This window comes from Bos grunniens, chromosome 5 (genome assembly GCF_055505025.1).
Source record: "Bos grunniens cultivar Pamir isolate PY7600 chromosome 5, Bosgru_T2T1.0, whole genome shotgun sequence".
In the NCBI taxonomy this organism is placed as follows: domain Eukaryota; kingdom Metazoa; phylum Chordata; class Mammalia; order Artiodactyla; family Bovidae; genus Bos; species Bos grunniens.
In genome coordinates, this window is record NC_141169.1 from 36,032,030 (window position 1) to 36,059,241 (window position 27,212).

The 27,212-nt window shown below is 39.7% G+C and overlaps 1 protein-coding gene across 1 annotated transcript in view; it reads left to right on the forward strand.

Annotated features, from left to right (window-relative positions):
• Nucleotides 1-27,212, forward strand: part of DBX2 (developing brain homeobox 2) — a 38,902-nt gene that overhangs the window by 6,616 nt on the left and 5,074 nt on the right. The window contains exons 2-3 of the mRNA XM_086399807.1: nt 10,796-10,891; nt 22,433-22,620. Coding sequence (XP_086255933.1) covers nt 10,796-10,891; nt 22,433-22,620 — 284 coding nt within the window. The remainder of the gene's footprint in view (nt 1-10,795; nt 10,892-22,432; nt 22,621-27,212) is intronic.

Sequence of the window (27,212 nt, forward strand, 5' to 3'; positions counted from 1 at the left end):
TTTAAACTTTTGTTTCAGAATCAAAGCATCTGGGAAAAGGAAAGGGAAAAAAAAGCAGGTCTTTTTTCTATATATTGCTAAAATATTTAATTGCCTTCTTGTTCTTAAATATTCCAAAGATGAACTGGGTTTTTCCCTTTTCTTTCACATGTTCAGACACCATGCATGCCATAGCCACCTTGATTTCGTTAATTCTGTGGCCATCAGAAATAGCATGTACAATATATACATGTCTAACGGTCCCCTTCTTGCTTGGAGAATCCTGTGGACAGAGGAGCCTGGCAGGCTACCGTCTATGGAGTCGCAAGAGTTGGATGTGACTAACCACACACAGCATGGCAGTCCTCTGGAGAGAGCTCAAAACTTCTTGTTCCTTAAAAATTTAAATCTCTAATATTTTTAAAATTAAATTATATGAAGGAAATAGCTATTCTTTGAGAAGATTTATGTACATTAAAAGGCAATAAAAACCATGATGGCTGGTGAATTTTTTTTTCTAAGATTTATTTATTTGTTTGGCTCCGCTGTGTCTTTGTTGCTGCACGTGGCCTTTCTGTAGTTGTGGTGAGTGGGGGCTGCTCGCTGGTTGCAGTGCGCAGGCTTCTCATTGTGGTGGCTCCTCTTGTTGGGGAGCATGTGGACTCTAGGGCTTGCGGGCTCAGTAGTTGTGGCACACAGGCTTGTTTGTTCCAGGGCATGTGGGATCTTCCGGGACCAGGGATCGCACCTGTGTTCCCTGCATTGGCAGGGGAATCTTAACCACTAGACCACTACCAGCAAAGCCCTGGTGAATTTTTAATAGACTAACCTAGGACTAGATTGAGTTTAGGTGTGTTGAACCTGTGCTGTGCTTAGTCACTCAGTCGTGTCTGACTCTCTGCAGCCACATAGACTATAGCCCACCAGGCTCTTCTGACAATGCGGATTCTCCAGGCAAGAATACTGGAGTGGGTTACCATGCCCTCCTCCAGGGGATCTTCCCAACCCAGAGATTAAACCCAGGTCTCCCAAATTGCAGGCGGATTCTTTACCAGCTGAGCTACCAGGGAAGCCCGTATTGAACCTACTCTAGAGTTATATTGGGTCTGAAACCAAAAGACAGTCTGATCCTTCAAAGCAGGAAAAGAGTCATTTCTGTTTGCTTATTTCTTCTTCCTTTTTTTTTTTTTTTATTTCTACAGGTGCTTTTGCACTACAAATTGAACAGATGCACCAGAGACCACATGACCTGCAAAGCCTAATGTATTTACTCTCTGGCCTTTTATAGTAAAAGTTTGCCAAAACTTTCTCCAAAGCAAAAATGCATATTGAGTCAATTTTAAAATAATATATAGTTTTCCGAGCTGGTTTTAGCAGCATTTCTTTAATTTTAAAACCTAGATTCAAGTCAAGATCTTTAAATGACTGATTATATAATCCTAAGCAATTCGTGTAACTGCGTTGAGCCTCATTTCAAAATGAGCACAGGTGATAGGCTCACCATGGGACTTTCAGCCACACATCTCAAAACCCTGTTGGTAACATACAGGGAAAGATGTAAAAGCCAGAGTTCCACCATTCCGCCACAAACAAAATGCATACTGGTAAAAGGGGTATTGCTGTGTAGGAAACCATCTCAGAACTTAGAGGAACAATCGATTATTTTTGCTCACGGTTTGTTGGGCTGTCTAGGCTCAGCTGGGTGGTTCTCACTTGGAATCTCATTGCAGTTATAAGTCAGCTGCGGTCATCTGCAGGCTCAGCTGATCTGGATGTCCAAGATGGATGTCCATGGACTCACACGGCAGTCAAGGATGCTGGCTGTTTATGGGGTGCTCAACTGTGAGCTGTTCTAGCATCCTTTGATGATTGCAGTGAACTGTGATTTCAGGGTACCCCAGCTTGATGAGAAGCCAGACTCCAGACACTTGTTGGTGTTGTGAGGATAGGAGAGAAGGTGTCAGTGGGAGTGTCCAGACAACTGGTTGTTACCTCTTGCCACAACATATGACCACAGCAGGATCCTTCCATATAGTCCCTTATTATTCAACCACAGCTCATCCGCCATGGTTAGGTGGATGAGCTAACCGGATGAGCTAAAAACAAATGAACATGATTTGTTTTTTAAGTTGCTCTGATCATATAATCAAGTTATTTATGAGAACATTAATTATTCCTATTTGACTATCAGATCAAATAAAAATATTCAGTTTGTCCTTTAAGACCTTCATTCTATCAACTGCATTTAGCTCCTCTAACCACATTCCTTTTTTCAGTTATACATAAATATATATTTATATATATCTTCTTATATTCTTTCCCATTATAGATTGTTATAAAACATTGAGTATATTTCCCAGTGAACATCCTTGTGGGTTATCTGTTTATGTATAGCAGTATGAAAGTATGAAAGTGAAGTCGCTCAGTCGTGTCCAACTCTTTGCGACCCCATGGACTGTAGCCTACTAGGCTCCTCTCTCCAAGGGATTCTCTAGGCAAGAATACTACAGTGGGTTGCCATTTCCTTTTCCAGGGGAGCTTCCCAACCCAAGGATCGAACCCAGGTCTCCCGCATTGCAGGCAGATGCTTTAACCTCTGAGCCACCAGGGAAGCCCTGTATAGCAGTATGTGTCTGTTAATCCCAAGCTCCTGATTTATTCTTCCCTACTGCTATCCCCTCTGGTAACCATACGTTTCTTTTCTGTTTGTGAGACTATTTCTGTTTTGTAAATAACTTTGTATTATTTTTTTAGATTGTACTTTCAAGTGATATCAAATATTTGTCTTTGTCTGACTTACTTCACTTAGTATGATAATCTCTAGATCTATCCATGCTGCTGCAGATGGTATTATTTCATTCTTTTTAATGGCTGAGCAATATTCCAGTGTGTGTGAGAATGTGTGTGTGTGTGTGTGTGTGTGTGTAGCAGCCGACTCTAGTATTCTTGCCTGGAAAATTCCATGGACAGAGGAGCCTGGCAGGCTACAGTCCATAGGGTTGCTCAGAGTCAGACACAACTGAAGCAACTTAGCACAATACACACACACACACACACCCCTTATTTATCCATTCATCTGTCAGTGGACATTTAGGTTGCTTTCATGCCTTGGATTTAGTAAATAGTGCTGCAATGATTGTTGGGGTGTCCAACCACATTCTTAATGCTCACACCTTTGACCTTGGTCCAGCAGTCAGGCTGGTCTTAACCCGCCCTGTGTGTCACCATCATCCTTGCCTTCTTTCATTTTTTTCATGCCACCTTTCTTTCCTGGAATGCCTTATTTCTCTTCTTGTGCCATTCAGATACTTTCCCAGTCAAGTTTCCAGATCAAGATGCTTTTCCTGCTTAAAGCCTTCTTGACGGAGGCTTCCTGACAATACTCTTTACTTTTTACTTGCTCTTATGTTTTAGTGCAGGTCTGAACCATGCTGCTTCTTTTTATTTGTTGTCTTAGAATCGATCCCAAATTATGTAATAATGGTAGGAATAAAGGCTAACATTTATTGAGTGCCTGGTGTGTGTCAGGCATTGTTTTGTGTTCTAGTCAGTGGTCTCATCCTGATTATGCATTGTAATCATGTGTGCAACTTTTGAAAAAATATTAATAGTATGTTGGTGGACCCACTCCTACCAGCCCGATTTAACCCAATTGCTGTGGGGTTCAGGCTCTGTATCTTTGAAAAGCATTCTAGATCATTCTCATGTGTATTCAGGGTTGGAAACAGTGGTTAGGGGAAGGTACTATTTTTTTTTAAGATCTTATGGCCATGGGAAATGCCTCAGATTTTATAGAACAAAATTGAATTTGGAGTGTGGAAATATTTGTATTTCATTTATTTGATCAGAAGATTCAAATTTGTAAGTTATGGAACATTTAAAAATAGAAATTCTCCCAGGGAGGGAAGCTATCCTATTGTAATCTTTGTCATCCAGCACACATGCATTATTGGCACTTGATAGATAGTAAATATTATTTGCATGGAATTAAAAGGACAGAATCAAACAAGTAGACACTGCACTTGACTTATTTTCTCATGAACTGTACCAGACTATTAAGACCTTTGCTTTCTGTCTCTGAAATACTCAAAGCAAAAAAAAAAAAAAGAAAATGTGGACTTCTGTCATTTTTTGATGAGCAGAAAGGTAAAGGATGACTTAACTTGCTTTGCCTTGTGATGGAAGGCATGTTTGCATGTGGATCGCATAAATGAATTACTTCCAGCTTGTGTGATAAAATAAATCATACCTTATTCAATAACTGATATTTCTTAGGTTTTATAACTCATGACAGATAGTTGTCATTCTTTAGAGATTTTTTTTGGGGGGGATCCTCTTAAGATAGTCTGTTCAATCATGTCATATATAAAGGTCAGAAGTTTAGATTTCTTTATTCCCAGTGCCCATATACCCAGCAATTGAAGGAGGTCATTCAAATCATCTTTTTGAAATTATTTAATTCCCTGTTATTCTTTCCCAGAGGTATGTTTTGATCCCTTGGTTGCCTTTGTAAGACATCTTGGAACCTTTTCTCTTTTTTCTTCCTCCTCCTTAAAATGTTCTGTCCAGTCGGCATACCATCACAGTGGCTCCTGAAATGTATTTGAAGGTTTTATTAGTGGTCTTTAAGATTCTTCCTTTGAAATGTCAGCCCGCATCAGTTAGTACCACAGTTTGCTATGACAATAAAAAGAATGTGGTTTCACCCTATTTAGATACACTCTGTTCTTCTCCATTGATAAAGAAAGTGGAAAAAAAAAATGAAATGTTTTGCTTGCTTTCTAGACCACAGAATTTTGAAAATGATTTCTCTGTAACTAGGCTTGTAACCATCCTTGACTGTGGGGTGCTTTTGTCACAGAACCATCTAGTTAGGTTTAAAAAAAAAAATCAGGCCAGTTCACCATTAAGTTGGCTCTAAGTTCCCATCTTAATTAAACATTCAAAATAATTAATAGTTTGATTCTGTGTTTTCAGATAAGTCAGAACATGTGATTAAGAAGTGAAAAGTTCACAGAGTTTTCTCTGAATAAGCATGTTTAGTCATTTGGATTCAGACAGTTTTGTTCTAGAAATTTTAAATCATTTGTTTGTAACTTGAAACAGATTCCCACAGAACCCGGAAGGCAGATTTTTTGGCAGAATACAAAATGTGGAGTATCCTGAAGTGGTGTGCTCAGAGAACCTAGCATCTTGCTGCAGGACCTGACAGCATGCATCCCCCCCCCCCACCCCCATGGGGAAAGCCATTGGCTTTTCTCTTATGGAAAGCTGGGGAGATTTGGAAATGTCTGCCTCTTACTAAGTGACTGCCAGTATGTGTGCCTGACGTCCTTCTCTCTCATGGCTGCTGCTGCTGCTAAGTCGCTTCAGTCGTGTCCGACTCTCTGCGACCCCATAGATGGCAGCCCACCAGGCTCCCCCGTCCCTGGGATTCTCCAGGCAAGAACACTGGAGTGGGTTGCCATTTCCTTCTCCAATGCATGAAAGTGAAGAGTGAAAGCGAAGTCGCTCAGTCGTGTCCGGCTCTTAGCGACCCCATGGACTACAGCCTACCAGGCTCCTCCATCCATGGGATTTTCTAGGCAAGAGTACTGGAGTGGCCTCTCATGGCTAAGAACTATTAATACATATTATGCTAAAATACCTGTGTTTCCCCTGTCTGCTGAGAACAGTCATCATCACATTCCAGATGCATGCCCATTTGAGGATGAATATTAATAAATGAAATAGCAAGTGTTAACTTCATACCCATGTATGAAGTCTAGCGCCCACGTAGAGTAGGCATTCCTGTCATATATATTGTTCGGTAAGCTTAAAACAAATTGTTCCTAACATGATAAATGATAAAGGGACTGCATCTAGATTGCACTGATGGGCTTTGAAATGCATATCATGGTCTTGAAATTGCCTTGTTTTCTGCCCCTTTCAGAGAATCTCCCAAGTAGTTCTTAAATGGTTTGCTAAAGTTTTAACATATCTGTTAACTTGTTACTTTGTTTTTATCATACTTGAGTTTCCATATTTTGCTCACTGCTTGAAAAAGTATGTGATTGACAAACATTAAAATGTAATATATATCTTTAATGCATTGCGTTGTTTTAAATGGCTATTTCTTCACACCATTCAACATCCTGGCCATCACATGCTCCGTTAGATTAACATTTGACTTATGTCCAAGTAGGAGCATGTAAAAAATGGAGTACTTAATTGAAATTTCACAGTGATTTCCACATAAACCAGATGTATTTATGCGTAGAAATTAGGAATCAACTAATCTTCTGTGTAAATACTATGTGTCAATTAGGTGATTTTAGATGGTGAGAAAATACTATGCAATGGAGCTTTAAGCCTGGTTATGTCACATGGAGTTCTTTAGCCACTATAGAGTTGCTACAGTAGACATAGCAACTGTCATTTTGATTACAGATTTATTATATTAAGATAGAATAGTATGGAGGAATATAAAAAACTGTTCAATTAAACTTTTTTCTGGTTAAATTTAACACCAAGAGTCTATATCTCAGAACCTCATTTATCACAATTGAATTTAATTGAACACTTGTCTCAAATGAACCGTACTTTTTTTTTTTTTAAATTGGAGGCTAATTACAATATTGTGGTGGTTTTTGCCATACATTCACATTAATCAGCCATGGGTGTACATGTGTTCCCCATCCTGGCCCTCCCTTCCATCTCCTTCCCCATCCCACCCCTCAGGGTCATCCCAGTGCACCAACCCTGAACACCCTGTCTCATGCATCGAACGTGAACTAGCGATCTATTTTACACGTGATAATATATGTGTTTCAATGCTATTCTCTCAAATCATCCCACCTCGCCTTTTCCCACAGAGTCCAAAAGTCTGTTCTTTATATCTGTGTCTCTTTTGCTGTCTCGCATATAGGGTCATCATTACCGTCTTTCTAAAATTCCATATATATGCGTTAAGATACTGTATTGGTGTTTTTCTTTCTGGCTTACTTTGCTCTGTATAATAGGCTCCAGTTTCATCCACCTCATTAGAACTGATTCAAATGCATTGTTTTTAATAGCTGAGTAATATTCCATTGTGTATATGTATCAAATGAACCATACTTTTAAAAAATTCTTTGTTTTCATTTTTAGGGCTGTAGGATTAAACTGAGAAACATTTTGGCTAGAATAGTAAAATTTGTAATTTGTACCTAGCCTGCATTGTTATATTGATATCAGTAGTATCACCATATCATACTTATTTTCTACACTAGATATTGAGCAAAAAAAATTTTGTGTGTGTGTTTCCAACTATTATGATAGATGCTTACATGCACATATATAAATGCAACATGGCTGAGCCTTTTTCTTTTACCTCAATTTACAAAATGCCAAGCAGCACAGTAGCTGTAACTTAAAATACCTATGGAGTACTTAGTTTGGAGGTGAAGTAAGTAAACAGAAATACTTGAGAATAAACATGAGACAACTTTTATTATATATATTAATATCTACTTTTCAAAGTGCTTCATATATTCATCAGATCAGATCAGATCAGTCGCTCAGTCGTGTCCGACTCTTTGCGACCCCATGAATCGCAGCACGCCAGGCCTCCCTGTCCATCACCAATTCCTGGAGTTCACTCAGACTCACGTCCATCGAGTCAGTGATGCCATCAAGCCATCTTATCCTCTGTCGTCCCCTTCTCCTCCTGCCCCCAATACCTCCCAGCATCAGAGTCTTTTCCAATGAGTCAACTCTTCGCATGAAGTGGCCAAAGTACTGGAGTTTCAGCTTTAGCATCATTCCTTCCAAAGAAATCCCAGGGCTGATCTCCTTCAGAATGGACTGGTTGGATCTCCTTGCAGTCCAAGGGACTCTCAAGAGTCTTCTCCAACACCACAGTTCAAAAGCATCAATTCTTCGGCGCTCAGCCTTCTTCACAGTCCAACTCTCACATCCGTACATGACCACAGGAAAAATCATAGCCTTGACTAGACGAGCCTTTGTTGGCAAAGTAATGGCTCTGCTTTTGAATATGCTATCTAGGTTGGTCATAACTTTCCTTCCAAGGAGTGTCTTTTAATTTCATGGCTGCAGTCACCATCTGTAGTGATTTTGGGGCCCAGAAAAATAAAGTCTGACACTGTTTCCACTGTTTCCCCATCTATTTCCCATGAAGTGGAAACATTAAAAAATGTAACTCTTAACTCTGCCTAAACAATGCCATATTATTATAATGTTGTTGCTGTTTAGTTGCTAACTCATGTCCAACTCTTTTGCAACTTCATGGACTCAAGCCCACCAGCCTCCTTTGTCCATGGAATTTTCCAGGCAAGAATACTAGAGTGGGGCGCTATTTCCTTTTCCAGGGAGTCTTCCCAACCCAGAAATCAAACCCACCTCTGCATTGGCAGGCAGATTATTCTTTACCACTGAACCACCTGGGACGCCCTATTCTTATAAGATATTAGGTTCAAATAAAGTGATTTATCATTTCTATGATGGCTTTTCAATCAACATTAGAACAACTTATGATAACAATGACAATTTTTTTAAAGTTTTATAGAACTTACTGAATACCAAAATGGATCTCTTTCATACTTTGGTTAGTTGCCATGTTTTCAAAGTAGCATTGACATTTTATTATTTGAAAGTTCAGGTATTAAAAAACTAAAACCATTGACATTGACAGCTTTTCATCATATTGTTACCCCATGGACTATAACGCCTCTGGCCTCTCTGTCCGTGGAATTCTCTAGGCAAGAATACTGGAGTGGGTAAGCCATTTTCTTCTCCAGGAGATCTTCGCAACCCAGGGATTGATCCTTGGTCTCCCATATTGCAGGCAGATTCTTTACCATCTGAGCCATCAGGGTAGCCATATTATAGAAAAGACCCTCCATTATGGTTAATTTGCAGTTTGACAGCGTTAAGGACCATAAGACCATAAAATTATTTTATGTACTTATATATTTATTTTGATATGTCCTTCAAAGATCTTGGTAAAATAAATGAATGCTTATCAGTTGGTTAAAATATGAGTGCGAAATTACTCTGTTCTTGAAAAAGGCGTGTATTTGCAGCAAAATTATATTCACTGTATATGATTAAGAAGTGAAAAAAGTTTCCATTGAAAATAAAGAGAGAATAGTGAAAATATTTATTTTCAAGTCATCCTCTAGATTTAAAAGTTATCTGTTATAGAAGATACTATGTTTCAGAGTGTCAGGGGAACAGGGAAAAGATTAATTCCTGATTTCCTATTTCTTAGTTTTAAGATTATTCGTTCATTTATCAAAAATCTATTGACTATTTAGAATGTGTCAGACACTCTGATGGTTATGTGATGGTAAAAGCAAGCTGCCCACCTAAGGAAATCTCACCTGTGTTTGTATTATATTAAAGCCTACTGTGCAAAAGGACATCTTGTATTTAAGGTACTACACTTAACCAAAGCCTGGCATAGAGTGCGTGAAAGTCAAGTTGCTCAGTCATGTCCGACTCTTTGCCACCCCATGGACTGTAGCCTACCAGTCTCCTCAGTCCATGGAATTTTCCAGGCAAGAGTACTGGAGTGGGTGCCATTTCCTTCTTCATGGGACTTCCGAACCCTGGGGTCGAACCTGGGTCTCCTGAATTGCAGGCAGACGCTTTACCATCTGAGCCATCAGGGTATATAGTAAATGTTCAGTATAGGAGAGCTACTAATATTCTGTGACATCCGTTATAGCCATTTTTCATCTGCTGAGGAACAGAGTTTAAAATTTCTTTTACAAGATATATCAAGTAATGAAAACTATTCTGTATATATGTATTAAAAATGTTCTGAATAGCAGAGTTTAATAAAGTGAGCAGAGCAGAATTACATGGCAACTCCCTGTACTATAAACACACGTGCTTTCAGGTTAACTAGATGTCACTTGAGATTAAATGTTGTTATTATTCTCAAATACTTTTAAGCATGTAAAATGATCAGAAAAACCACTGTTATCATTGAATTACTCAGTAAATTAACTGTTTTCACCTTTGGAATCCAGCTGTCTATATATTTCAAAGCACCTTCTGAAAATAAAAAGTGGAGTAATATAATCTCTTTAAAAACTAAACTGAAGCGTGTAACATACAAACTGTCTCTTGGTAAGTATTTTATCTAGAACTGTGTTGCTCAGTGTGTTAGCCCCTAGACATACGAATCTACTTAAACTTTAAAAAACTGAAATGAAGAATTCAGTTATGCAGACATACTGGCCACATTTCAAGTGCTCAGTGGCATATATGACAAGTAGATACATATTGGACACAGAGAGACAGAGGATGTGTCCATCATCACAGAGAATTCTCCTGGGCAGTGTTGCTCTGGGCAAGTTTAAATAAAGCACTATTTGATATTTACTATTTATAACCACACAGAAAATGAACAATTAAGTTTGGTTTTGATAATTCGAGTGTTTATACCATAACTTCCAAACCAGGATTAAGTTATTCAGCAAGCTCTGACAGATGAAGACTACTTTATTTACTTTTAAATTTTATGTATTTATTTATTTTGAAGGAGCATTGCTTTTCAGTTTTGTATTGCTTTCTACCAAACATCAGCATGAATCAGCCATGGTTTACCCATATCCCCTCCCACTTGAATGTACTTCTCACCTCCCTTCCCATCCCACCCCTCTAGGTTGTTAAGACTACTTTAAAATGACTTAAATTCCAGTAAAAATTGTAGCTAACTAAATGCTCCGAAGATGTAGGGCTTTACCCCGTGACTTTGGGAAAACTGGGATTTTGAATATTGTGTAAAAGAAATGGCTAATCAATGCAATCAATGCTTTCTCTGCAGCGCCTTCCAAGCCTTTTTTTCTGAGCGCCCCGCCATTCTACTCAGCGTGCTGCGGTGGGTCCTGTCGGCGCCCCGCATCCCCCACTGCTTTTGCAAGTAAGTTTTTATGCTTCATCAGCAATGCCTCAGTTACTCTGTAAACCAAAGCAGCAGGATTTAATGTGCTCTGGAAAACTAATTGGTAATGCAATGACAAGGAGCTAATTCCTCGCTAAAAATCACAGCGTTCCTATTCAGGAGGTTTCCAGAGATTTATCAGACCTCAGCACACTGTGCGATTGTGAGCAGTTTCTAACAGCATTGAAACCCAGGGCTGACACATCAAGGAAAGCAACTTGTTTTCCATTTGATATAAAAGATCTCAGAGGGACCCGTTTGGCTTTTGCTGAAACATGTAACGATGCTCATTTAAAGAAGAAGAAAGAAAGGAAGGAAAACTAAGAGATTGTGTAAAAATTTCCATTCGGTTTAAAATGTGACACAGAAAGTCACTAGGTGTCCATGGAAAATAATCTAAAATTGCCAAAATTGTAAAAGGAGATAAATACCATCTCTTATGATCTTGAAGAAAACCAGCCAGGGTTGTAGGAAGTGTTTTCAAGAGAACTTTTCTTCAAACATTACATCATTTTAATAGTGTCTGAGATAGAGGGAGAATGACAACCTTTGAAATTGAAGAGCACACACACATTCACATGCACAAAGAAAAAAAATGTCTAAGTGAAAATAAAAAGAAATAATATTCACAATAATCTTGAGATTTTTGGTCAACTAAGAATCTGTAGGCAGGAGGACTCAAGTTTGTGATAAAGAAGTCCAGCAGAGGGGTACGTGGACTTCTGCTGCGGAAGAGAAAATGTTGATTCAGGTTAACAGCTCTGTCAGGTGAAGAGTGAGCTAGGAGTACAGTCAGGCTGAAGTCCAGAGCTGCATCATGGTTGAATTCAGATCTCTGTTGCCTGTCTGCATGTGTTTTATGAATGTTTTAGGAGAGCAGTTGCCCAACAGAATGATTCCTGACAAGTGAGGCAGCAGATGCTGGCCGTTTAATGAGCTGCAGGCTTCTGAGCATCTCTTTAGGGGGCTGATACTTTCCCACAGGGCACTTTACATGGCCGAGCCCCGGCCACAATGGGTGGCAGACCCGTGACCAATCGCCACTTTCACTTGACTCATCCACACGCGACCTCACCACGATTTTTCACTGTGCAGATGAACTTTCGGAACCATTTCACAGGGAAAAGGCTCGGGCAAGGGTCAGTTGCCCTTTTGTATGGTCATAAAGTGAGGCTCTGTGTGTCAGCCTTTTCTCCTGTCTCACATTCCAAGTGAATTTCTGGACACCATTTAAAGCACTTGGCTGAAAAATAAAGCAGTGAATGAAACTGACTTTTATAGACTCGTTCCAGCTCATCTTCCCATATAACCCTGTCCACCTGAAAGGGGATTTAGTGGATGAGCTGAGTGTATACAGGGCTTGCTGAATACATAGGGCCCATTATCCACTGTGGGGATCGTTTATTAACCAGGACTGATACACTACTATTTTGGAAGTGACCTATTAATTGTCCATTTAACTAGAATGTATTGATTCAAATAGAAAAATAGAAACCATGACTAAACCTTTTACTCGCTCCTTCAAGGTGGTCTCCTATGAGGGTAATTGAAAAATGTTGTACAGATTAAGGAAACATTTATCACCATATATTAGAGTATCGGAAAAGAACAGCTGGAGCAGAGACTTACACCCCAAACATCTGATAGCGCAGTGTGGTGGCATCTCTGTGGAATTAATCTTCAGTGTGGTATCCCAGGGGTGGAGATTGAAAAAGTTCCCACACCTAGTTTCAGTGATTTCAGCTTGGTATAACACTGGTCTTCTACTTTAGAAAGTCTCTGGCAGTGCAGTTTAGGTAGGAGGCAATGGATCAAAACACTCCATGTGACAGGTGGACATTTATGTGTGTGTGAGTGTATTCATTTTATAGTAGTGTTTTGATGGATTCATTTTGATATTTGGCAAAACTAATACAATTATGTAAAGTTTAAAAAAAAAAAAAAACTCAATGATGTGTGAAAAAAAAAAAGAGTTTCTAGGCTGTAAAAGTATTCTGGTGCCCAGGCCAGTTTAATAAATAAAGCCCATAAAAGTGAGTCGAAAGTTATTTCCTAGACAACTTAATCTTCTCGATTGTTTGAAAAAAAAAATCACTCTAAGCAAGTCTCTTTATTCTCCATCTGGTTCTCGGCCCTTCCCACTTTGTGCCTTTAGTATGGCTGTTGTAAATTGTGGTGTTTATTCCTGGAAGCTTATAAAGCCCTGTGTTTATCTCATTTATTTAATAAAACATACAAGTGGAAAATCAGTGCTGCTCAGACTGACATTTGTCTCCATTTCTAGGTTGCCATTTTAAAACAGCTTAGAGATGTCACCAGTGTTCTTAATAAAAAGGATGGCACCTCATTAGTGATAAATCTGAAGTGAATTTCTTATATTCTTATGTATAATGTTCATTGTATTAGGAGCAAATAATAATGAAATGGTAGATTTCAGCTGTCAGTAAGAATTTTACATAAATACTCATGATACCAAGGAACAGTTGATAAAGCTTACAACTGCCCAGTAAGGTTTTTATTTAAGGCATGTTTTGGCTTTTCTTTGGAGAAGGCAATGGCACCCCAATCCAGTACTCTTGCCTGGAAAATCCCATGGATGGAGGAGCCTGGTAGGCTGCAATCCATGGGGTCGCTAAGTTGGACACGACTGAGCGACTTCACTTTCACTTTGGCTTTTCTTCTTCTTGTTTTTAATAATAAGAATGATTTTATGCCCAGGAATTTAATTTTTTTTCCATTTGCACAAAAGAAGGAAAATGAACTGTCCAAGTAATTTTGTATTTAGTTTCAGCCTGGACAGCCAAAATTATGGTTTATACTCAAAATTTTAATAAGTAGTAAAATCAGTGGCCCTCATCATTGTTCCACAATATTGATTTCACTATTTCTAAAAGTTTAGGATTAGATCAACACATCCATAGCAAGAGAAATATCTTTTTGATTCTTTACATGATTCACTTGTTTAAAATTGATTTAGTTTTTCTTGTTAACCTGTTAGATTTATGATTGACTTGTTGCAATGTGGAAACAATCATTCATCCAGTGCCCTTCTCACATATAATAAATAGTTTAATTAGCTATTTAAGCACAATCCTTACAGTGGGGAAAAATTAAAAGGCAGTGGTAAATTCTCCTCTTCCCCAAAGCAGTGTAAGGAAAATCTTTGATAGTGTATTCATAAGGTTCCTTTCAAAATAGCATACAGCTCAGCTAAAATGAAATAGAAAGTTGTAGAAATTATGCAGAGAATGACTTTAAGAAAAAGACTACATGAAAATGTGTAGGTGTCTTAATTATGTAGAATATCTCATTGAATTAAATCATTATTTCTTTGTCTTTGAATACCCAACTTGAATTTAACCTTTCAAGAATTTTATGCATTAAAAAACAAAGTTTAAATTTGGAGCAGCATTATGAAGATATGAGTGAGGAAATACTATTCTGGAATAAATTGTTTTAGCTTTCTTGGTTGATGAACTTAGATTCTGCATTTAGAAATAATTTTACTATCTTCCCTTCCTTGTTAAAACTTAAAAGAATATAATATACTCTTGAAATTTGAATTTAGAATTGTGTTGAAGGCAGCAGGAAAGGGACCTTGTTATTATTGTAGGTTGGTCCTAAGAGTGTCACTTTCAAAGGTGGCGATGCTCTGTTGGGCACACACCTTGATAAACACACCTGTCCTGGCTGTGTTCTGCTCTCAGCTGGAGTGGTCAGTAGGTGTGGGGAACTGAACAAGACCTATGCATGCATGCTAAGTTGCTTTAGTCGTGTCTGACTCTTTATGACCCTACATACTATAGCCTGCCAGGCTCCTTTGTCCAGGGATTCTCTAGGCAAGAGTATTGGAGTAGATTGCCATGCCCTCCTCCAGAAGATCTTCTTGACCTAGGGATCAAACTTGCATGTCTATGTCTCCTGCATTGGCAGGCAAGTTCTTTACCACTAGCGCCACTTGGGAAGCCCCATCAAAACCTATGGAAATCCATAAAAGCCTGCCTGAGAGCTTCTTTTATGAGGATTTAACTTTAGAACTCTAAGATTTTCAGAAGGATGCAGCATATTGTGATAATAGATAACTAGTCTAGTTATTGTGCTGAACATGTAAATGAGTTTGTGTGATGAGTTGAACGTAGGTTTTGACTTCTCAATAGTGAAGGGAGGGTACTCTATAGATATATGACAGTCAACCAGGAAGAAGGTTTAAAGGCATCAGAGACTCAAAGACAATAGCTTTTCCAAGTTGATGGCTCTATTCAACAATTCCACAGAGGCAGTGAAAAGTATTCAAGTAACATTTCTAGAATGGAGTTTTCTTTCTCCCCAAATGTTTATAAGTAGTAGTAGTAGCCTACCCTGGCCTAGACAGAGACCGCCACCAATTTATCTACTGCATGTTTCTCTATTGTTCATCACCCTGTATCATTCACAAACAGCACACCTCCATTTGAAGTGCCTTTCGTAAGGCTCACGTCACATAGGGATTCCCCGGGGGTGGAGGTGGTACAGGGGGCCCGTCGCAAGATGCTGGGGATTATACCTGTGAAAACTTTGTTATCCTAGGTCATTCTGACATTTTAATGACTCTCCCCACCTTCTGACCTCTTTCCACGACCATCTGTAACTTTGACCATCTTCGGTATAGTTTTAAAGGGTGTTGGTTGGGCTCACTCAGCTTGCATGTGAGGTCTCAATTGCAGAAGTTGTCTTTTCAGAGCCTCAGTTTTTTTTTCCTATGGAAATGAGGATGCTAATATCTTCTTCTTGGGATTGTGGTAAAGATTTCATGACATACTGCTTATTGTTGGCACATATAGCATCACATACTGAGCCCCAAATATATATGGAAATCACACTATAAAATAATATACTGACATCTGCAAATTGGCAGAGTCTCTAGTACCTTGAGTTGATGGCCCTGGCTTCTAAAGCCTCTTATCTAGGCATGCTCTAATCTTTGTATCTGTTCATTGTTATTTTATAGTATTTATTTATTATTGTCACCTATAAGTTTCCATAAAAATCAGATTTGTGTCATGAATTTAGGAATAATCAGAGGTATTCGTTGCTTGTAACTTTTTAATAGCTCCTGAGAGACTTTTAAATCACCATCCAGTTCTTGAAGTCCCTATGTCTGTTTTGCAGGTGTAAATTTGAGCTCATATTCCTAGATTTAGAAGGTAGGAAAATGGGGTAAGTTCATCATTGGTTTATGGTTAGATCCAGAGAAAGCCCACAAAAGACTCCCAGGGGAGATGTGGAAAGAGGCAGCCATTGTGGAAGCAGCATCTTGTCTCATGCTTCTTGTAGGAAACTGAGCCACGTCTGTTTATGAAAACAGTCATGATTCATGTATTGAGAGCAGAACTTTGGAAAACCAAGCAACTAGCAGACAAAGGAAGAATGGAATATTCTTTATATTTGCTGTGGCTTTTGTCCAGTGGTTGTATTTTTGCTATAGAGCACCGAATCCTGAGGACCAGACCAAGGAGTTAACCCTCTGATCCTCACAACTACTCTGAAGGTCTCTCTTTTAGAGATGAGGTCTGGTCTGTGTGTATTCTCACCCTTCACACTGGTGAGAATATTGTATTTGTAGATCTCTTTGGTGGGGCTCTTCTTTCTATTCTTAACATAGATCAGTAGAAAACATAATAGGAAAATCTGTGGGTTCCTATTAAAAAGTCTTAGGGGAATTTAAAAGTGTTACCCACATTGTTTTATGTAAACATTTAGATTTTAGTGAAGAAAGTACTAAATGAGTAGAATTATGACCCCTATCTACAAAACCTTGATTTATAACAAATGTAGGAAAAAAAATTTAAACTAGCTTATATTGGGCCATAAATTTGTTTGTATTTTTATATAGATTTAAGAAGTTGTATTATAAAATATGCGGCTTCCCAAGTGGCTCAGTGATAAAGAATCTGCCTGACAATGCAGGAGATACAGGAGACCTGGGTTCAACCCCTGAGTTGGGAAGATCCCCTGAAGTAGGAAGTGGCAACCCACTCCAGTGTTCTTGCCTAGAAAACCCCGTGGACAGAGGAGCCTGGCAGGCTACAGTCTATGGGTTACAGTAGTTGGATATGACTGAGAGACTGAGAATACACACACACATATATGTGCGTACATATATGTGTATGTATGTGTGTATGTGTACATACTGGCTTCCCTCATAGCTCAGTTGGTAAAGAATCTGTCTGCAATGAAGGAGACTGTGGTTTGATTCCTGGGTCAGGAAGATCTGCTGGAGAAGGGATAGCTACCCATTCCAGTATTCTTGGGCTTCCCTGGTGGTCAGCTGGTAAAGAATCCACGTGCAATGTCAGAGACCTGGGTTTGATCCCTGGGTTGGGAAGATCCCCTAGAGAAGGGAACAGCTACCCACTCCAATAATCTGGCCTGGAAAATTTCATGGACCGTATAGTCCATGGGGTTGCAAAGAGTCGGACACGACTGAGTGACTTTCACTTCACTTATGTGTACATACATATGTGTGTATAACTGAATCATTGTGATGTACACTTGAAACTAACACAACACTGTAAATCAACTATATGTCAGTTAAAAATAAATAAGAAGTTGTATTAACTCAGAAAGTATTGACCTTCTGAAATGCAAGGTCCTCAGAAGACTTTTCACTGTGGCAAGGTATATCCTAAATTTGTTTGAATCACTCCTGGTCCTACTCTACCTCCCAGCTAATGTCCTGTGTTCCTCCTGCTCATCCCCTGCATCCTCTAGAAGCACCAAGCTCTGAGCTTCCTGGATTCACCATGTCTCGCCCTTGTCCTCACCACACTCAAACTTCTGCAGATGTCAGTTGTTCTCTCTGCCCCATTGTCGAAGTTTCCCACAAGAGGAATTGCTAGTCCTTTGGTAGCACATCCCTCTCAGGACTTACTCTGTTGGCCTCCAAAACTAAAGGGCTTCTCAGCTGGTGCTTAAAAGTTCTCTGTGCAGTGGTCTGTGGGTGTTTCTCTCATTGTACTATGTCTGATCCTAGCCTTCTCACACTTCTCCTTATCAAATATGAACATCTGAAGGATGGAGTGGGTTCATCAGTTGGGTTTTCAGTTGTCACTCAGTGATGATTCAATTACTTGGCTAGATTCTCCCCCAAAGGTTGCTACAATGTTTGCTTGTTTTCCTAATAAAACTGAATCAGAGGTAAAATGTAGAGTGGAGATGCATTATTTGTCTATAACGGTATGATGATAGCCTCTCTTAGTTTTTATTTTTGCTTTATCAGTCTTTTTCCTCTGCATTTTTACTTAGCTTGAGCATGATATGTATCTTATATACCATATAGTGTATTTTTCTTGCTGCTGCCTGATCTTCCTAGTCATCTTTAATGGTTCTTTAAATTTTCACTTAGTAGGTATAACATGATGTGCTTATGCATTTCATTACTTTTGGGTATTTATGTTTCTTTCCCTAATTTTAATATGTATGGCTATAATAATGGTAGATTGGATACATTTATAAGTTAAGAATTCCAGATCAAAATATGAAGTGAGAAGGGCACGCTGGAATTTGAGGACACCGTTGCCAGGCTATATCGGAGATGCCATGTGGTCCTGACCAAGGACAGGGAGCAGAAGCCCATAGTCACAAGCAGAAGCTCTGGCTGTGTTCCTAAATGTTCCTTTCTTCACAATCTTGACCCACCAAGAAACAGTGGGGGACAGAGGAGAGAGCCAAGAATTTGGATTCAAAAGGTCTTGCTACCATTTAATTCTATCTTTTGTGCCACATTGAACCTTCACTGCTTTGAACACTTTTTCATCTCATCAGATGTCTTTAGCATATGGTGATCCTTATTGTGGGCTCAGCACTGAAAGTTGTCTTGTGCTATTTCATCAGATCCTTAGAACAACTCTGTAAAGTAAGCTGAAAGAGTGAGTAACTCTCTCTAAATCACACAGGTATGTGCCGAGGTCTAAACCTAGTTTTCCCATCCTCCAGAGTCCTCTGTCCTGAGGCTTCCTAGAGAGACACCATCTCAACAGATGAATCTGTGCTCTGAAATAAAATGCAGAGGGCTAATTCTGTGGTATCTATACCAAGGATAGTTCAGAGAAGAAAAGCATTTAGAAATACATGAACATATTGATATGTCCATACTATTTTTATCAATATTATTGACCAATATTGCGTGTGTGTGTGTGTGTGTGTACACCCAGTCATATCTGACTCTCTGTGGCCCTATGAACTGTATAGCCCGCCAAGCTCATCTCCATGTCCATGAGATTCTTCAGGCAAGAATACTGGAGTGGGTTGCCATACCTTCTTCCAGGGGGTCTTCCTGACTCAGGGATTGAACTGGTGTCTCCTGCATTGGCAGGTGGATTCTTTTACCACTGAGCCTTGACCAGTATTGCATAAACCTATTTAAGCCTCTGAGAAAGAAATAGTGAATCCAGTTGCCAAAGCCTGACTTTAAGATATGACCTTGGTGTGAGGCAGGCAAAAGTAACTGGTGCTATAGATGGAGAATTAACCAAGATCCCACACTTGGATGAATCGAAAAGGCATCAGTAAAACTAGAACTTTGTAAAGAATTGGGCTTCATTACATCCCAAGGATTATGGCATTTCTATGGAGATTTTAATGAGTGTTGTAGAGCTCAAAGAAAGAGAGAGAGGCCAGTGTTTCTTCTGGGAATGTCAGGATGAATGAGAATGAGACGTAACCCAGAGCTGAGAGACTAGCTGGAAGTTGTTTACGAATCTTTTAGATAAATAGGAAAGAAAGCAATTATATTACGAAGGTAAAATTGACAAGATTTATCCATTTATTGACATTTTTCTTCTAAAATACAAGTCAGTATTGTGTCAGTACTGTGTAGGTTTAAGAGCATTTGTTTTGGAATAAGTCTCTGGACAAAGTTCCTTAAGCTACCTAAGCTTCCTTTTATGCATCTTTAAAATGCAGAGAATAATAGTAGCATTCGTGGCATAGTTAGGTTTGGAGAATTAAATGGAATAGTGCATATCAGCTGCTTAATACAGGACAAGTATGAGGACAGAGGAAGTGCTCAGTGTATGTTTATTATTATCATGTCACATCCTGCTTAAACATATTCTGTTGATCTTCACCACCTATTGGATAATGTTCCAGACCCTTGTAGACCTCTTCAGTCTGATTCCACTCCATTCCATAACCTCTACACCACAGGTCCAGATGTCTTCAAGAGCCTGAAGCAAGTTAATGAGGCTATGACAAACTGGGGGATCACGTGCTTCCTGTAGGGGGCATCTGCCACTCACCCTGGTAACTCTTTGCTCTGTGGGAAGGTAAGCTCAGTGAGGTTACCTTTGAAAATATGTTGAAAACCTGAGCTTCAAATAAAACCTCCCAATTATTAATTACGAATAGCTAAATCAGAATTTTTTTACCAACAGTCTAAGACCAAACAAAGCACACCTCCAGGCTGGATATGGTTTCTAGCTTGTACCCTCTGCTTTATGCCGTTCCTTGGCCTTGCTGACTGTTTACTTTTCCTTGTTGTTGATCAGTTGCTAAGCCACATCCGACTCTTTGTGACCCCGTGGACTGCAGCATGCCAGGCTTCCCTATTCTTCACTGTCTCCCAGAGTTTGCTCAAACTCATGTCCATTGAGTCAGTGATGCCATCCAACAATATCATTCTCTGTTGTCCCCTTCTCTTCCTGCCCTCAATCTTTCCCAGCATCAGAGTCTTTTCCAATGAGTCAGCTCTTTGTGGTCAGCTCAGGTGGCCGAAGTTTGAAGCTTCAGCATCAGTCCTTCCAATGACTATTCAGGGTTGATTTCCTTTAGGAGTGACTGGTTTGGTCTCCTTGCAGTCCAAGGGACTACTTTTCTTTGGCGACACTTTATTCCCTTGTGCCTTAGTACTTTGAAGTATGCCTGGGTTGGCCTTAGTTCCTTTTCTCTGGAACTGAATTGTTCTTTTAGACTTGATTCAGCCTGTTTTCTCTGAACGCATCACTTCATTTTTTGTAATGCCAGAGCATTTTTGAGATCATTCTATTCTAGTACTTAAGACATTCATTTGCTTCTTTATTTAGAAATAATTATTAAGCACCAAAATGCATACCAGCTACAACTGTAAGCTGGAGACCCTGCTCTCCTAGTGCTTGTATTCTGGAGTGATGTTCGTGTGTTGGTCCTGCCATGAGAAGGTGAACTCCTAGTGGCAGGGACCACGTACTTTTTGTCTGGTTTCCTCGGCAGTTAGCCCAGTGAGTCTGATACCCAGTGTCCTAGTGTCTTCTTGCTGCTGTAACAATTTCCATAAACCTACATCTTAAAACAACACAAACTTACTGTCTTACAGTCACAGAGGTCAGAAGCCTGAAATGGGTCTCACTGGATTAAAATCCAGGTGTCGGCAGGGCTGCATTTCTTCTGGAGGCTCTAGGGGAGAATTTGTTTCCTTGCCTTTCCAGTTTCCAGTGACTGCCTGCATTTCTTGGCTTATCACCCCTTCTTCCAATATTCAAAGGAAGAAGTGTGACATCTTCAAAACTCTGACTGTGACTTCCTTTTTTGTCTCCCTCTTCCACTTACATTGGACCTACCTGGATTCTCCAAGATACTCTCCCAATTTCAAGGTCAGCTGATTAGCAACCATAATTCCATTTGCAACCTTAATTCCCCCTTGATATTTAATGTAGCATATTCATGTGCTCTGAGGATTAGGACATGGGCATCTTTGGAAAGGACATAATTCTGCCTACCACTACTAGAAAACTGAATGAACGAATGAATGGTGAATGATGAATGAAACTCACAGAGGCTGGGAACCAGTGTTGTACCAACCAAAAAAAGGCAGAAAAAGTAGTGTCTCTGCCCTGAAGGAGTTGATAACCAACTGAACTGAGAAGGTAGGAGGTGATTGGAGGTCTTCCAAACCTTCCTTCTCATATTAAACATCTCCGACTCTTGCACGCTTTCCCTGACATCCCAGATTAAGGTTAGACCCATTGTTTTGTGTTCCTAAGGAACCCTCCTTAGGAATACTTCATCACACTTGTGATGCTAGTTCAGTAAATGCCTCCCCTTGATTTTATAGGTAATGAGTATGATAAAACATATGTCTTACTTCTCGTTGTGTGGTATTGAGCAGAGAGTGCCTGGCATATGGTTAAGTGCTCAACAATTTGAGACAATAAATGAATAAATAAATGAAGAATTAGAGAAAATCAAGTATTTAAACCATCTATCACTTGTTCTACATTGGAGCTTTGTAACTGGGACCGTGGACTTTCAGAGATGGCATGCAAAATTGCGAAGGCAAGCGTCTGTATGTTGTTTTTGTTCCCCCAGTGGGGAGCAAAGAACTTTTATCAGATTCTCAATGGAGTCCATGACCAAAAAGAGGTTAAGAAGCACTCTACGTGTGCAGAGTTCAGAGATGAGATAATTTGGCCATGGCAAAGAGGTGGAGGATACGGTTCTGGGGAATATGAGTGGAATTCTCCTCCCAAAGCTAACGGAGCTTTTTGTATTATTTTTTCCCTCTAGGAGAAGAGAGTGTACTGCCTCTTCTGACCCAAGAATCTACTTCCAAAGTTCGGAGGGGCATTTTAAGAAGAGCTGTCTTTTCTGAGGACCAGAGAAAGGCTCTGGAGAAAATGTTTCAGAAGCAGAAATATATCAGCAAAACAGACCGAAAGAAACTTGCCATCAACTTGGGACTAAAAGAATCACAGGTACTGATGAGCAGGAAGATGTGTGATCAGCACACAGCTCCTGATTTCTGAAGGAATCCAATGAAATCCATTCATTTGGCAACTGTTCCTTGTACTAAGCATAATACAGGACCCCAAAGCATTATTGAAATGATTCTCATAATTTTTTAGTAAGTGGAAATATGTACAACAATTCCTGTTTGGAAATTGGTCCATTTGCTGAGAAGTCTAGGTTTTTGCCTGATTAATTCTTCCCAAATGAAAAGCAAAGGCTGTGGCATTTACATCATTACATTGTTTGCTCTGTTTTCAGAGAAACTGGCTGCATAATTGCCTACAAAAGCAGGAACCAATTTTCCTGTCTTTTTCTTCATTTCCAATCCAACAGTCAAGGCATAAATGAATGACTCATAAGTACCTCTTAATAGATGTCATTATTTTGTACTGTGGGCTTATGTCAAGTACAGTTAAGTAATTTCACGTTTGCAATCTTTACAAACCTTTCTTGTACAATGACGTTTCATATAATTTTGAAAGAGACTTCCTGACCTTTGGGGAAGTGCAGCATACTTCATTTAAAGATTGGCCTACTTATAAATAATTAACAGTATAAGGCACTGGCATTTTCCTATTTAATCCTTGTTATGAAATATCCCCATTTTCTAGATGAGGAAATGTAGAGAAGTAAACAGAGATCCAGTGTCACAGAGTGAAACTGCTCTGGAGCTGAGCTCCCCACCCCAGGCACCCTGACTCTGGAATTTGCTTTCTCTTTAACCTGGAACCACCATGTACATTTGTGCAGGCTGTTCACTGCACAGGGGCACTTGGCTCATGGGGATGGCAGCAGCTGAAATGCGGCAGGTACTCGTTTGTCTAACTGGCTTTCCTGGTGCAGGGCTCCATCTACCTGAATTTTTTGAATCAGCATAAAAGCTTTAAAGGGCTAGCAGAGGCTCTGTGTTAACCACCGTGTTCTTCTGTATTTCCCCTCAATACAAATGACCTGGTTTCTAACTTCAGATGTTACTAAACTAGTTATTTTTGGATGAAACCTTTCTTAACCTTGCTTCCTTTCCCCAGGGAAGTAATCTGTCCCCCTGACCCCTGACTTTTTGAAGTCATAGGAAGCCGTACAAGGTGTGGTTGAGGGTAGCTGGCCTAGATCAGCCAGTATGTGTTTTCCTCATGTGTGGTACTGGTGAGCCCATGCCCTTAATTGCTCTGTGCCTCAGTTTCTCACTTTTATGTAAGACTCAGAGCTTCCCAGGTGGCTCTCATGGTAAATAATCTGCCTGCAATGTGGGAGACACAGGTTCAACCCCTGGGTCAGGAAGATCCCTGGAGAAGGAAATGGCTACCCACTCCACTATTTTTGCCTGGGAATCCCATGCACAGAGGAGCCTGGTGGGCTACAGTCCATGGGGTTGCAAAGAGTCGGACGTGACTGAGCAATTAACACACTCTGTGCTAGGTAAGAGGGAAAATTGATAAGTATTGATTCAGGTAACACTCCTTGGATCCCAGGAATGTTTACAACGAACTGAGAAGACAAAGCAGAAGCTTACAAGCAATTAGATAAGAATATAAAACAATAATATAGGAAACAGTGCCTGGCAGGTTAGTTATACTGCCATATAGGAGCAGGATCAGTAGTTCTTCTAAAACTTATATATCTCTCTGGAGCCTTACACTAATTCCCACCTCTGGAAGGGACGGTCATATGACTGGTCCATATATCCTTGGGGAGTCTAGTGATGGGAATTTTCTGGTCCTCAGAGGAATTGTTGGGTCTGAGAAAGGACCACGTGAGGGCTCAGTAGGCCTGGCCTGCATTGCATTGGCTTGGATGAGTGTGTAGTTTTGTAAGTTTGGGGGCCTCTGGTTGACTTGGAACTTGAGGTAGGTGTTGTTTAGTTGCTAAGTCACGTGAGACTATTTTTCAATCCCATGAATAATAGCCCACCAGGCTCCTCTGTCCATGGGATTTCCCAGGCAAGAATACTGGAGTGGGTTTCCATTCCCTTCTCCAGGGGATCTTCCCCACCCAAGGGTCAAACCAGCGTCTCTTGCAAATGTATTGGCAGGCGGATTCCTAGGTGTTAAAGAGCAACAATGGCTAGGATTAATCTGACAGTGCTCTGAGAAAGTGTGAAAATCCATAATAGTACATAGTATCTTCTTTAAAATGAACTATTGAAAAAGGATTGCATCAAGCCTATTCAATAATATTTATGAGGAGTTGACTGTAATATTTCCACTCTGAGAAAACAAACTGTTTCCATATTTTTATGTTATCTCTCAGTTCTTATCCATAGGCACATAGTTGTACATAGTTGATTATATTGGTTTTAAAATTCAAATGCCTCAGGAAAGAATGTTTTTTATCTCATTGAATTTGGTGAACAGCTCAGAAGTAGGTTAACATTTTCTTATTTCATATGTTGTCGTTGTTGTTGTTCAGTCACTAAATTGTGTCCGACTCTTTGTGATGCCACGGACTGCAGCATGTTAGGCTCCTCTGTTCTCCACTATCTCCTGGAGTTTGCTCAAATTCAGGTCTGTGAGTCAATGATGCTATCTGACTTTCTAATCCTCTGTCATCCCCTTCTCCTCCTGCCCTCAATCTTTCCCAGCATCAGGGTCTTTTCCAGTGAGTTGGCTCTTTGCATCAGATGGCCAAAGTATTGGAACTTCAGCTTCAGCATCGGTCCTTCCAATGAATATTCAGTATTGATTTCCTTTAGGATTGACTGATGTGACCTTCTTGCTGTCCAAGAGACTCTCAAGAGTCTTCTCCAGCACCACAATTCAAAAACATCAATTGTTCGGCTGTCAGCCTTCTTTATGGTCCAACTCTCACATCTGTACATGACTACTGGAAAAACCAAAGCTCTAAGTATACAAACCTTTGATGACAAAGCGATATCTCTGTTTTTTAATACACTATCTAGATTTGTCATTGCTTTCCTTCCAAGGAGTGAGCATCTTTTAATTTCATGGCTTTAGTCACTGTCCTCAGTGATTTCAGAGCCCAAGAAAATAAAATCTGTCACTGCTCCCACTTTCTCCCCTTCTATGTGCCATGAAGTGATGGGACTGGATGCCATGATCTTCGTTTTTTGAATGTTGAGTTTTAAGCCAGGTTTTTTTTTTTTTTTTGCACTCTCCTCTTTCATCCCCATCAAGAGTCTCTTTAATTCTTCTTTGCTTTCTGCCATTAGAGTGGTATCATTTCCATATCTGAGGTTGTTGATATTTCTCCTGGCAATCTTGATTCCAGCTTGTGATTCACCCAGCCCAGCATTTCTCATGATGTACTCTGCATATAAGTTAAATAAACACAGTGACAATATATAGCCTTGTCATACTCCTTTCCCAAATAAGCTTATATGTTTCTCATATATGCACAAACACATAAAAAACACATGCTAAGTCACTTCAGTTGTGTCCTACTCTCTGTGACCCTTTGGGCTGTAGCCTCCCAGGCTCCTCTGTCCATGGGATTCTCCAGGCAAGAATACTGGAGTGGGTTGCCATTTCTTCCTCCAGGGAATCTTCCCAACCCATGGATCGAACCAGAGTCTCTTACATCTCTTGGATTGGCAAGTGTGTTCTTTACCACTAGTGCCGCTTGGGAAGCCCTGTTAAAAAAAAAAAAAAAGGTAGACTCTTGCATAATGATTACCACATCCCCTGACATTTGATGTCATTTACAGATAATAAAATAGGTACTTCTGTTATTTCTGTTTTACAGATGGAAGAAGCTGTGACCTAGAAGCACATATATGTATTTTTAGGTAAAAATGGGATCACACTCTGCACATATTTTGATGTTTTCCAAAGGACAGTACGAATCACCTGTGTGACCAGCACACAGCTCAGGCAGTAGAACTTGACCATGGGGCCAGGTGCCCCCGGCACACCCGCTCCCAGGCACTACCTGCTCCTTCCTGACTGAACTGCATGGATTAGTTTGCCCATTTTTGTGCTTTGTATAAATAATATCACTCAGTTCATATTCTTTGGTGTATGGCTTCTTTCACTGACCATATCTTGTGAGATTCATCCCTGTGGCTGTGTTGTAGCAGTAGCTCATTTACACTTATCACTGTGTAGTATTACATGGTACACCACGATTTATCCATTCTAACGGTGGCCATTGGGATTGTTCCCATTTTTTGGCTATTATGAAAATGCTGTTGACAATGACTGTTGTTTTACACTTTGCTTCCCCCCTGCCCACATTCAAATGTCATGAGATACATCCTTGCATATCTGCATACATATTTACTTCATTTTTCTTTAGTGTCTTAGAACTGACCATTACATGGATATACTGTAATTCACTTAGCCATCTTCAGCTTTAAGTTACCTCCTAGTTTTTACTATTACATATCTTTATGCATTTAAAAATATTAAAAGTAAGATAGGAAACTAGGAGTGGGACTTATAGGTTAAAGTTTATGTACATTTTAAATTGCGATCAATTAAAAAATTCCTTTCCAAATATAATATTGTATCAAGATATTGAACTGTGTCAGATTTCACTTCTACTAACGAACAGTCCCCTTTTTTTAAATAGTCCCATTATTTAAATTTTTGAAAATGTT